Raw genomic sequence first — 12,252 nt, forward strand, 5'->3', positions numbered from 1 at the left:
CTGTCACGAGATGTAAGCAGCAACTCCTCTGCAGGATAAATATCCTTAGGATTTTTATTGAGTCATATGAACATTATTGGGGTAAGTGTTACTTTTTTCAGGATATGTTTTCAATGGTAACCCCTTGTCAGTCAATAGTGAAAGTAATTAACTGTGTAGAACTGTTTTGTTGCTGACTATGAGAACACAGTGAATTTAGTTTCACTTTGCTTATGAGTTCAAATAATAGACGAGTGCAGATGTGTGTAGGCTATACTCTGCTAGTCACTAACAGGTTTTAGTAAAGCATTGTTTAGTGGAATATCTGATCCATCCGGTCTCGCATGCAAGCAGATTCCTTCAAATGCGCCGCTGACAATCAAAATACCGATGCGCTGTTTGAAGTTGTGCTGCTTGCTGTTAAAGGGAATGTCAGATTCTCATTCTCATTGGTTTAAAGGATGTTACGCCCAGAACACACCCATGACTGATTAAGAAACATAAGAACAACCTTTTTGCACCAAGCGCCCGACATTTGATAACAAAACCACCCCAAATGTGGACTGGACACATCACTAAATGTATTTAAGTTCTTCACTACTAACCATGTGTTTTAGATCGTCAAAATAGGTCCCAATAACAACATAAAAAACAACACCTTTTATGCATCCCTCTAAGTAATGATTTCTTCCACTACTACTGCCAGAGCCAGGGTCTTTAATGACCTCTCCTTTTTGACTTTAACTCTCAAGAGCAGAGCTTTTTGGCGAGGCAGCCAGGGAAGAGTGGTCCTGGTGATTGATTTATTAAATTGATAAGTAGCCCTATTCCATTTTCAAATAACCTTTCAGATCTACCACTATATCGGAATCCATTTTTGCAAACTGATTGAAACCCACATGTGTGTGTGTGTGTGTGTGTGTGTGTGTGTGTGTGTGTGTGTGTGTGTGTGTGTGTCTGTGTGTGAATGTATGTCCATGGGTGTTTGTGTGTGTGTCTGTGTGTGTGTGCATGTGTGTGTGTGTGTGTGTGTTTGTCTAAAATACTCCATACCTGTGAGGCATTTCGGTTGCTGTAGTTGACACAGGCGTTGTGACTCTGGTTCAACCACTGTAAACAGGAACACACGGACAGGACATAAGTATACAGTAGGTGCTTTCAAATCAATCCATTAGTTCATTAACTGTAGCAACACATGTTATGAAACAAACTGTAGTGTTTTGTAACTGCATTTGGGCATGGTCAAATGTTAAACACAATGTAATTAACATTGCGGGCACACTATCAGTTTATCTATAGAAGGAGCAAATTTATTTTGAGTTTTTTAGATGGGTTTTACAAATGTGTTTTATATTCAGAAATTCTTTTTTTATAAATTAAGAAAAGAAATGAAGGTTTATAAATGAATACACACCTGCCAGAAGACCGTGGATAATAAAGTCTGATTGGGAAGGAGCAACCCAACTACCTATAAACAAAACAAAAACAATGGCGTTTGGAACATACTTTGTCCTAGAGGCAATAATAAGGATGGCTTGTCATGGCTTTTGGTCTCCATCAGTTTTCTTAAGCTGACAGCAGTCACTTCATTTACTGATATAACCTCCTTTGAGCTGTTGAGAGACAGCCTCCTTTAGTATGGTCTGATAGAGACCTCTTGCTCCACAGCGCCCCCTGTATGATTATCTATTTTAGAGTGCAATTGTGAGAACACAGGAGGGAAAAAACTATTCTTACCACTGGTGTACCAAAGGGAATGTAACCTGTTCAGACAGAAAAAAGAAAGATCAAGTCAAAATCACATACACGGCATAGTGTACATTCACTTTTCTGACTAGCCAACAATTTGATGAAATGGACGAGACCAAAATTGGGGGTACTAACAAAATCAAAAGAGACAGAGTGGCAGATCTATCTAACGGCAGAGTCACTCTGACTGTAACCCAGCCAGTCCGATTTTTGTCTTTACTGGTGTAACAGTTTTGGGAGTGTAAATCGAACAACTCACAAAAGTAATAATGTCATCATTGGCCTTTAGTCAGCGCTAGTCAGCAGGAGCCTCCTACATACGCATTGACAGGGCAAAAGTGTGAATGTGTATCTCCATATGTATGTCCCTGTGTGTCTCTGTGTGTGTATGTATGTGTGTATGTGTGTGTGTGTGTGTGTGTGTGTGTGTGTGTGTGTGTGTGTGTGTGTGTGTATGTGTGTGTGTGTGTGTGTGTGTGTGTGTGTGTGTGTGTGTGTGTGTGTGTGTCCCTGTGAGTATGTGTGTCTATGTGTCTGTGTGCGTGTGTGCCCATGTGTGTGTGTGTGTGTGTGTGTGTGTGTGTGTGTGTGTGTCCCTGTGTGCGTGTGTGCCCATGTGTGTGTGTGTGTGTGTGTGTTCACACTTCCTTTGGCAGGGTACACCACTGCTGCTAGCTTTTGCCCTCCACCCACAAAAAAAGGTCTCGGGTGTGACTTGCCTGACGCCTCTTGACACTGGCTGCGCTGCTCTTTGAAGGTAGCCCTCTCCCTGTGAGTCCAAACAGAGGTTCAGCACAGCGGGGAGGTGCGGGGGCCTAATCAGACCCCAGCTGAGAGTGACCTTTCCCTGCCTCGGGCCAGACGAAGGCCCCCTGCAGGGGATGAGGAAGCCCTAGGGGCCAATAACGACCCCCATGCAGTCAGCTACCCGGTCCACTGTTCTATTGTCTCTATTCCCTCTCTCTCTCTCTCTCTCTCTCTCTCTCTCCCTCTGTCTCTCTCTCTTTTACAAACACACACGCATGCACACACATGCACACACACACCTGACATCCGAAAAGGCATGAAGATTTTCTCTCCAGTGTCTGGATGGATGATGGCCTAAAAGAAAGAAAGAAAAGAGACTAAAGGGTCATTCACACCAAGAATGATAACGATAATGATAACTATAAACAAATATCGTTCTCGTTAATATGAATGACGACGTTCACACATAAACTATAACGATAACGACATGAAGAACGATATCGTTGGGGATCACTTTCAGAGCAATTTTGAGAACGATAAAAAAGTAATAGCCAATCAGAACCCATCACATTGTAGCCGTCACATTCATTAACACAAGGAGAGACTTTGTTTATCCTTGTTCAGTGTGGACGCTTTTATCGTTATGGTCATAGTTATCGTTATCGTTCTTGGTGTGAAAGAGTTAGGTTTAAAGAGACATTAAAAAAGTAATACTTTTTTCCATGACTAAGTAATTAATAAGACTTAAGTCAACCATTTGTGTGTCAGGTGTGTGTTACGTAAAGAAAGTTATCTTAGCATAGAGTATTTGGTGCCTGCTTTATTTTCATACCTGCTTTATTTTCTGGGCCTCCCACAGCTGAGAGAGAGAGAGAGAGAGAGAGAGAGAGCAGGAAAGAAAGAGAATGACAGACCATCAGCTCTTATATGAGTGAGAGAGAAAAGAGAAAAAAGCAGAGAGAAAGTGAGACTGTGTGATGTAACAGAGAAATGTGAAAGACATCTTCCAATGTAATGTCTGTATAAAGTCTACTTGCATTTACATAATACAAACTTTCTGCACAATTTCTGCACATACAATACAAAACAATTTCTGCATAATCTACCATTTATATATAATAAAATGTTGACACAACATGTGAATCAGACTAAATCGACAGTACTTCAATACATTTATTTGCTCCATGTTACCATGGTAATACACCCACTCAGCCAATACCCCTTGACCTTCTCAGACACCTGTGGTCAGCCACACCCCTTTCCACCCTCTGACCAATCAAGGCTCTCTAAACATATCCCACTGTTCCATTTAAAAAACAACTCCTACTTTTTGAGTGGGAACTGGAACTGAATCATATGGTCTGTCACTATTGTGTGTGGTGTGTGTGTGTGTGTGTGTGTGTGTGTGTGTGTGTGTGTGTGTGTGTGTGTGTGTGTGTGTGCCTGTCCATGCCTGCCTGTGTGTGACCTCACCTGAGCATCGGTCACACCTGGAGGGAGAGAGCCATTCTTGAACTGCTCCAACATTCTCACACTCGCATTCAGATGACTCTAACAGAGAGAGAGAGAGAGAGAGAGAGAGAGAGAGAGAGAGAGATAGTCATTTGGTTTGGACAATTGGACGATGATTCAAATGAGAATCATTTACAGTGATTCTTATTGGTTTCATTTACAGGTTAACTGACAGCAAGAGGCAATTACAGATGATTCAAACAAGAGTCGTTTAGAAAATACAGAAGCAGAAGAACAGACAGACAGAAAGCCAAGCTGAGGACCTATGCCTAATTTACTCATTAACAGGGCAAGACGTCGGTGTGTGTGTGTGTGTGTGTGTGTGTGTGTGTGTATCTCTACTCACAGCTAGTCCACAAATCCACACCTTGTCACATCCCTAGAGTCTCTACCACAATTAGTGTCACCACAGACCACTAACAGTCTCATTACTGTTGTACGCACAGAGAGGGACACACACACACACACACACACACACACACACACACACAGAAAATGATCTCATATTGACTCCAACCACAGTTGATCCCCAGCGCACAAAGGTCAAAGATCAGTTAAACAGTACAGCAACCCATATTAAGATCTGTCATGTTTTGTCATAATAATATATTTTTTTTAAATTGTTTAACCTTTATTTTACCAGGAATAATCCCTTTGAGATTTAGAATCTTTCAAGGGAGTTCTGGCCAAGACAACAGCATAATAGTTCCATATTAAAATATGCAGTGAAAAACAGACAACAGAAAACAGAAAAAGACAGTTTGCAATTTAACATCATCTCAACATGATCACCAGTTGCGCTCAGTAACAGCACATGGGCATTTAGTACTCAAATAGTCCTTTATCCTAGTTTTATACGATGTCATTGTGTTTAGGCAGTCTAATTTAAGATGATTCTGCAATTTATACCAGGATGAGGGTGCAAAACTTTGAAGGCACTTTCACCAAAGACAGTTCGCGTTCTGGGAATGTCATACACGATTTGGCCATATGATCGAAGATGGTGGTGACTTTAGGAGTCAGGAGAGAACATACTGTAAGACAGGAGGCAGTTCACACAGTATGGCCTTATAACGAAAAATATATCAGTACCAATGCTCCAACCTGCGATTGTGCAAAGAAGGCCAACCAACACTCTCATACAAGCTACAGTGCTGCAGATACAAATCTTAGTGCTGCATGGTATACTGAATCCAGCATTTGCAGAAAAGATTGATTTGCATGCATGTATAAAATATCACCATAATCCAATATTGTAAGTAAGTATAAGTATAAGTATATATACTCTTTTGATCGGGGAGCAGTGAGGGGTTGGGTGCCTTGCTCAAGGGCACTCCAGCCGTGCCTACTGGTCGGGGTTCGAACCGGCAACCCTCCGGTTACAAGTCCAAAGCACTAACCAGTAGGCCACGGCTGCCCCAAATGACAGTAATGTTGCTTGTATAAGTCTTTTTTTCTTGCACTAAAAGAGAAACAGCATTTGTTTCTATAATAGAAACCCAAAACCTAAGTTTTTTTTTTACTCTAAAGTTTTTTGTTAGACACTCTATATGATGCTTGAAGGACAAACTTTTTCTGTCCAAGAAACCAAGATATTTGTAGACTGATATTCGTTCAATTACTTTCTCATCTAGTGTAACAATCTGACAAGCATCGTTGGTGTTCCTTGACTTAGAGAAGCATATCATTTTAATTTTGTCAGAGTTTAGTACAAGTCTCAATTTATGGAGATTCTTCTGAATGTTAAAAGCAGATTGCAGTTGTTCTGAGGCACTTGCTAAGGATGAGGCAGAACAATACAAAACGGTATCATCCGCATAAAAATTACACTTTGCTTTTGTTACAAATACTGTATGGACATGTAAATGAAAAGTTAACCACCCCAGTCAAAGGGCCATGTTTAAAGCATAGGCCTACCTCAGACACAAACAAGGTGCGTGGGTCAATCACATTCAAGAAGTGTCGAAGTCGGCCATAAAAGGATCTCTGAAAAACAAGATTCACATTTTTGAATTTTCAACACAATAGATAGGCCTATGTATTGGCACATTTAACTTAGAATGTATAACAACTAACTAGTCAGTAGTGCCTGAATTAGCATGGCTTTTTTATTTTGTCCTCATAGAATGTCCTTGTCATAGCCTACTCACCATCTTTTTGCAATGTCTGCAACATACCAATTCCTATCATACCACAATATCTGAAATGCTGTACTCTGTAGACTTTCCGTTAGGTATTGGGTCATTTAAAAATGTTAGTCTGAAACATTTTAAAAGTGATGTCAGGACATAAAACACTGGGATAGGCCTACATTGACTGTCTACTGTATGCACAATTGCACAATTTCTACCAAATTTTGCTGCTCTTATTTCTTCATTGTATGTGCCTTCTTATTTTTACTTTTTATATTGTTTAGGCCTACTTGAATGTTATGTTTGTCTGTGGACCTAATTGGTAAAATATGTCTTGTCTCCACCTTGGGATAGTAGGAAACACAATTTCGATCTCTTTGTATGTCTTGACATGTGAAGAAATTGACAATAAAGCAGACTTTGAACTTTGACTTTGAACTTTGAACATTGGGCCTAAACTAATTAGCCTAGAATCGTAGCCTACATTAGGCTGGTAATGTCTCAGCAAGTTCGCATTATGCAGTTCTCCTTTAAAAGTGAATGCCAATGCCGTCAATTAATTGTTTTATTAGCCCCAAAACAAATCCATTAATCAGTGTTTTCTTAATTTTCTTTTTCATCTTGTAATGATACAGAAGAAGTTTTCGCGCCGAACTTCAGCCAGACGCGCGGCCCAGCTGTTAAAGCACGCGCTATGACACCGAGGGCGCTCCAGTTGTTTTTCCCTGGCAGGTGCGAGCGCCTCAACTGCTTGCGGATGCCAACTGGCCCTGTCGCACTTATCTGCCTAAAATATCTCACATCAATTAAAAGGCAATTAAAGTCCTAAACGCGCGAGCGGAACTCGATATTCCGCCGTTTCCCTCTCCCAAAGCACACAGATGAACAGACGGATCTGGTGGATAGCGTCGCCAGCGACGCAAGATGTCCACCTGTTTTGAGCGTAATTAGCAGCTGCGAATTAAAATGAGTACTATTATAAACAAGCAAAATACATAGTAACTAAAGAAAGGCGGGCGTGTCTTGTTATAGTCTGTTTTATGCATGTCTTATTTAATAGGTCTATAGTCAATTAAACCGAATTCTCACAACTTTTTGTAGGACCGAGTAGGTCTACTTTCTACCAACGTGAACAGGATTGTTTATTAATTAACCCAACCTGAGACAATGATCCCAAATTGTTTTTATATTACATGTAAAAACTGGCTTACCATTAAACATCAATAGACAATGACGATCTGTGACCTACAGTTTTAAATGAGGTACAGTCAACAAGTCAGTCATTCTTAAGTTTCTCCAACAGAGGACGCTGTTTCAACAGGCTCAACCTGTACCCGCACGTCACTGTTGGAGTCCGTTCCTCAATCATAAGACACGCCTTTTATGTCTACTTTTTCGGCTTCAACTAACTTCACCTCATGTTACAAACCTTATGTGGCTTATGTTGCACACATCAACAACATAGCAAACACGTGCACATGTAAGATCCCAGCATAGAATCGCCAACATGCTATATCAAGTCATTCTAGACCACAGGCTACAGCCAACAATGCCCTGGAAAATGTAAGCAGCCCATTGTTTTTATCTCCATGCCATAGGGGAATAAATACGTCCGGAGTATCAGGACAAGCAGGTTATACTGTTGCGGACGTAGTTTAACCCTGTTTCATCATGGGGTTTTACCTGATCGAAACGGGACTCGCCGAGTCTAAATGCAGGATATTCTTCAGACGCAGACATTTTTTCGGGAATGACCTAAACCGATGTTGTTCACTTCACCGAACTTCATGCAGAATTCCTGCTGAAAACACGAAGTCACACAACACATCGTATCCGTATCAAAGCATTATGGGTGTAGTAGTCTTTGGCTCACATTTTGAAACTGATTGCATCGGACGTAATCCCTTTTATTTATTTTGTTGTAGTTGTCAGTCATTACCAGTATGGTGTTGGTAACCTACTCTGGACTACAGCATCGTATGACGGAGCCCGGGAGGTGTCATTGCAAGATAGTTTTGTATATTGAAAGAATGTGCGCTCATTTTAGTCAATTGTGTGGTAATTTTACTGGATTGTCACTTGAGTCAGTATTGCTAAATCGCAAAGAAATTCAGTCCTACGTTCAAGCAGTGCAGTGGGGTGCTTCATTTCGTTAAAGGTGCCATGTGTAAGAATTGAGGTAAAAATATCCAAAAAATGAGCTACACGCATCAAAAGAATGAGAGGAAATAAGGGCGATGATGTCATTAAAAAAATGACAAGGTATAGTGCTGAAGAGATATCAACCTGAATTAGCATGCTAAATTACTAGCCACAGCCCGACAAGTGTCATAATACCAGTTTCGGCCATGGGAGGCAGTATGCGGGTAACATAACCGCCAGCCAAACTGCAATACACGTGTCTCGGTTGTTACTCTAGGGTAGACAAACTCACTTTCTGGGGGTATACTGCCCCATCTTTTATGGAATGTGGAGTATGAATTGATTTTTTGGCAGACATTACACATGGCACCTTTAAGTGCCTTCTCATGTTGGATGTGGATCCTCCATGATTTGAAACCAGGTTTTTGCAGTACTTGCATTTAGCCTAAGAGTTACTCTCCTGGTCAAAGTGCATCCACACATTGTTCATCTTTTTGGTGCTCATGTTCAGAAACTTTGATCTTATTGACAGAGAGGGTAGCCTATATTATAATAATTAATTATTTGTTGTTGTCTTGTTAACAATAGAACATTTGCCTAGGTCTAATGTTACTCTGCTACAATGTTTATTACCACTACTATATACTAATAGTAGGCTACTAAGAATCTATTCTAATAGGTATTATAGGCTGCTAATACTAGGCAACTAATATTATTAGCCTATTAATCATAGCTATATATATCATGTTAGGTAGCCTAATATAATATCATATAATATCAATGAATGCTTGAATTTCCCCTGGGGATCAATAAAGTATCTATCTATCTATCTCTCTATCTAATATAATATAATATAATATAATATATAATATAATAGCATCAAAACCTCCACCCACTCACGGGAAAGAAAGCAGTTTGAGCCAGACTGTTTATTTATTGTCTTAACCTAGCCTAAGCAATTGACTTTCAATGTAGACATAGAAACAGGAACGTAGAAATGCCCTGCAGTGAATAAATTATTATTATTGTTATTATTATTATTACTACTACTACTACTATTCTCATTAGGCCTATTATTATTATCACCTTGACACATGTAGAAACTAGGCTACTTGCTCGTCTACAGATCCACTCATGACAATGTAGCCGGCTGATTCGACTGACTCGCACTCATAACAACATAATGTAACCGGTCCGCCCGGCTGATCCAAATGACCCAGGTAGGCTACTCAAGCAACTCCATACAGAGCTTGCAATGTTTGAGGACTGTCTTCGCGACCTAATTGCATTTTAAAGTAGGCTATCGTGCAGAATGTATGTTATTTCAGAAGTGAAAGCATGGCTTTTGTTGTGGATTTTCTTTTAACCTTGGCGAGGAGTTACTTCGGCTCCTCTAAAGATCCACTCATGACAACGTGAGCCGGCTGATTCGGCTGACTACGCACTCATAACAACAACGGAATCGGCCCGCTTGGCTGATCCGACTGGCTAGCCTACTCTCCATACAGAGCTTACAATGTTTGAGGACTGTCTTCGCGACCCTAATTGCATTTTAAAGTAGGCTATGCGTGCAGAACATATGCTATTTCAGAAGTGAAAGCATGGCTTTTGTTGTGGATTTGTTTTTCACCTTGGCCGAGAGGAAAGTTAGGCTACTCTAAAATAACAACATAATGTAACCGGTCCGCCCGGCTGATCCAAATGACCCAGGTAGGCTACTCAAGCAACTCCATACAGAGCTTGCAATGTTTCGGACTGTCTTCGCGACCTAATTGCATTTTAAAGTAGGCTATGCGTGCAGAATGTATGTTATTTCAGAAGTGAAAGCATGGCTTTTGTTGTGGATTTTCTTTTAACCTTGACGAGGAGTTACTCGCTCCTCTAAAGATCCACTCATGACAACGAGCCGGCTGATTCGCTGACTCGCGACTCATAACAACAACGAATCGCCCGGCATTGATCCGACTGGCTAGCCTACTCTCCATACAGAGCTTGCAATGTTTCGGACTGTCTTCGCGACCTAATTGCATTTTAAAGTAGGCTATGCGTGCAGAACATATGCTATTTCAGAAGTGAAAGCATGGCTTTTGTTGTGGATTTGTTTTTCACCTTGACGAGGAGGAGTTAGGCTACTCTAAAGATCCACTCATGACAACATAGGCGGCTGATTCGGCTGACTCGCACTCGTAACAACCTAACCGGCCCGCCCGGCTGATTCGACTGACCCGGGTAGATAGGCTACTCAAGCAGCCCCATGAGCGTGCAGTTCGGACTGTCTGCACGACCTAATTGCATTTTATTATGCTACATCTATACACCAAATCTAATTATGTCTAGGCTACATGCAGAACATTGAATGTTATTTCAGAAGTGAAAGAATGGCTTTTGTTGTGGAATTGCTTTTCACCTCGAGGAGGAGCTACTGCGCCTCGCAGATCCACTCATGACAACGTAGCGGCTGATTCGACTGACTCGTTCTCAACGTAGCCCTAACCGGCCCGGCTGATCCGACTAACCGGATTGCTACTCAGCGCTCAATCGGAGTCCCATGGTCTGTGAGTCTGCAATGTTTCCGGCTCTGCGGGAAGTAACCAGTTATCTCGGACTGCCTGCTCACTCAGTCGCTTGAGTTGATTTGTGGAGTTGTGGTTGCCTACGAATTTGTTACATTTTTGGCAGCTACGATAGCTAGGGCTAGGAGGCTAGCTAATGTTGCAAGAGGTTTGTGTGTGGCGCTGTTTAGCGTTTTAGATTGAATTGTAGTAGGACTCAACTGATCCGAGTTAATGATACTAGAGACTCGCGACTCATGGGTTAATTTAAAGACACGGGTGAAAGATCCGAGTGAGTCACGACTCAAACACCTATACAAAATAGTAGAACGTTATCTCCTGATACTGGCTGAATATGACTGTGGCTGCAGCAGACTCGCAGGCGGACTCTATTTGCTCTATAAGCCTACTCATTATTAGGCTATTATTTTCAGCTTGTCAGAGACAAGGCTATGAAGAACATAATAGTTAGTGCACTTTGTGTGCGAAACCAAAAGATCTCTCTATGCCTCGCGAAATAGCACAAGTAAATTAATGAAACATCTAAAGTAGTACCACGCTAATCTTTTTGATTCTTGATAAAACACAAACTATGCTGTTGTGCATGTCAGCTTTGTGCTGTGAACTTGAATTGAAGAGAATAAAGGGATAGAAACAGGGATGGATTACTGCACGGGCCTACCGGGCCCAGGCCCAAGGGGTCAGGGGGCCCTGAAGCCCAAGCTTTTGCATGGAATCATTGCCTCAATATCAACAAATCAGGATGTAGGCTATGAATCTGATTGAATTTAGTATTGGCCTTCCTCAAAATGCGCCAGAATACAGGAAATCACATAAAACAAATTAAAAATTTTCTTGGGGAGGACCCCCAAACCCCCCCTCCCACATATACGACAATAAGTGGGGGGCCCTTAATACATCTGGGCCCAGGGGCCCGAAAGTTCATAATCCGCCCATGGATAGAAATGCAGAAAAAGATTGTGTAGCCTGGCAGTGCCACTGCTCCCACCACGCGCATCACGCACTTTGCGTTGGGCACCAAAGGACAGAGGGGGCACCCAAATGTAACCAATGAATAGTAGCTTTACTGCAAACTGCGTTTCACTCTTCATCAATAACGTTTACAATGTCAAAATGCACTAACACGATGTTACATGCAAGTTTGATACCTTTTGGGTTCTCTCAATCACCACGTAGTACTAGAATTAGTGGGTCGACTGAAACGCATTCCATTCAGATAGCTAGTTGGATACCAGGCTCATAATTCACTTGTATTCGCAAAACGAAATGTGAAGCAACATGTCATTGCATACTTCCATTTCCAAAACAATGAAGGTTGCTTAAAGCAACTTAACATTGTGCATATTATTGTTAATATTGTGCTATCAATGTAACTCAAACAAATAAGGCTTGTAAACAAGAGCTGGCAAAAGGGCATT

At 41.3% G+C, this 12,252-nt stretch overlaps 1 protein-coding gene across 4 annotated transcripts in view; it reads right to left on the reverse strand.

The window, feature by feature from the left end:
* The window catches only part of sfxn5a (sideroflexin 5a), a 21,573-nt gene extending 13,543 nt beyond the window's left edge, over positions 1-8,030 (reverse strand). The window contains exons 1-8 of one of the 4 annotated variants that reach the window (XM_048228521.1): positions 7,803-8,025; positions 5,905-5,973; positions 3,949-4,026; positions 3,308-3,334; positions 2,775-2,829; positions 1,717-1,742; positions 1,394-1,447; positions 1,033-1,089 (exon numbers count right to left, since the gene is read on the reverse strand). In XM_048228521.1, coding sequence (XP_048084478.1) covers positions 1,033-1,089; positions 1,394-1,447; positions 1,717-1,742; positions 2,775-2,829; positions 3,308-3,334; positions 3,949-4,026; positions 5,905-5,973; positions 7,803-7,859 — 423 coding nt within the window. In that variant the 5' untranslated portion in view covers positions 7,860-8,025. Of the gene's footprint in view, positions 1-1,032; positions 1,090-1,393; positions 1,448-1,716; positions 1,743-2,774; positions 2,830-3,307; positions 3,335-3,948; positions 4,027-5,904; positions 5,974-7,802 lie in introns of all 4 variants that reach the window. The other 3 variants (XM_048228522.1, XM_048228520.1, XM_048228523.1) reach the window with 3 other exon arrangements.
* Between the last annotated feature and the right edge of the window lie 4,222 nt (positions 8,031-12,252).

The sequence above is a fragment of the Alosa alosa genome, chromosome 19, assembly GCF_017589495.1.
Source record: "Alosa alosa isolate M-15738 ecotype Scorff River chromosome 19, AALO_Geno_1.1, whole genome shotgun sequence".
Taxonomy (NCBI): Eukaryota; Metazoa; Chordata; class Actinopteri; order Clupeiformes; family Clupeidae; genus Alosa; species Alosa alosa.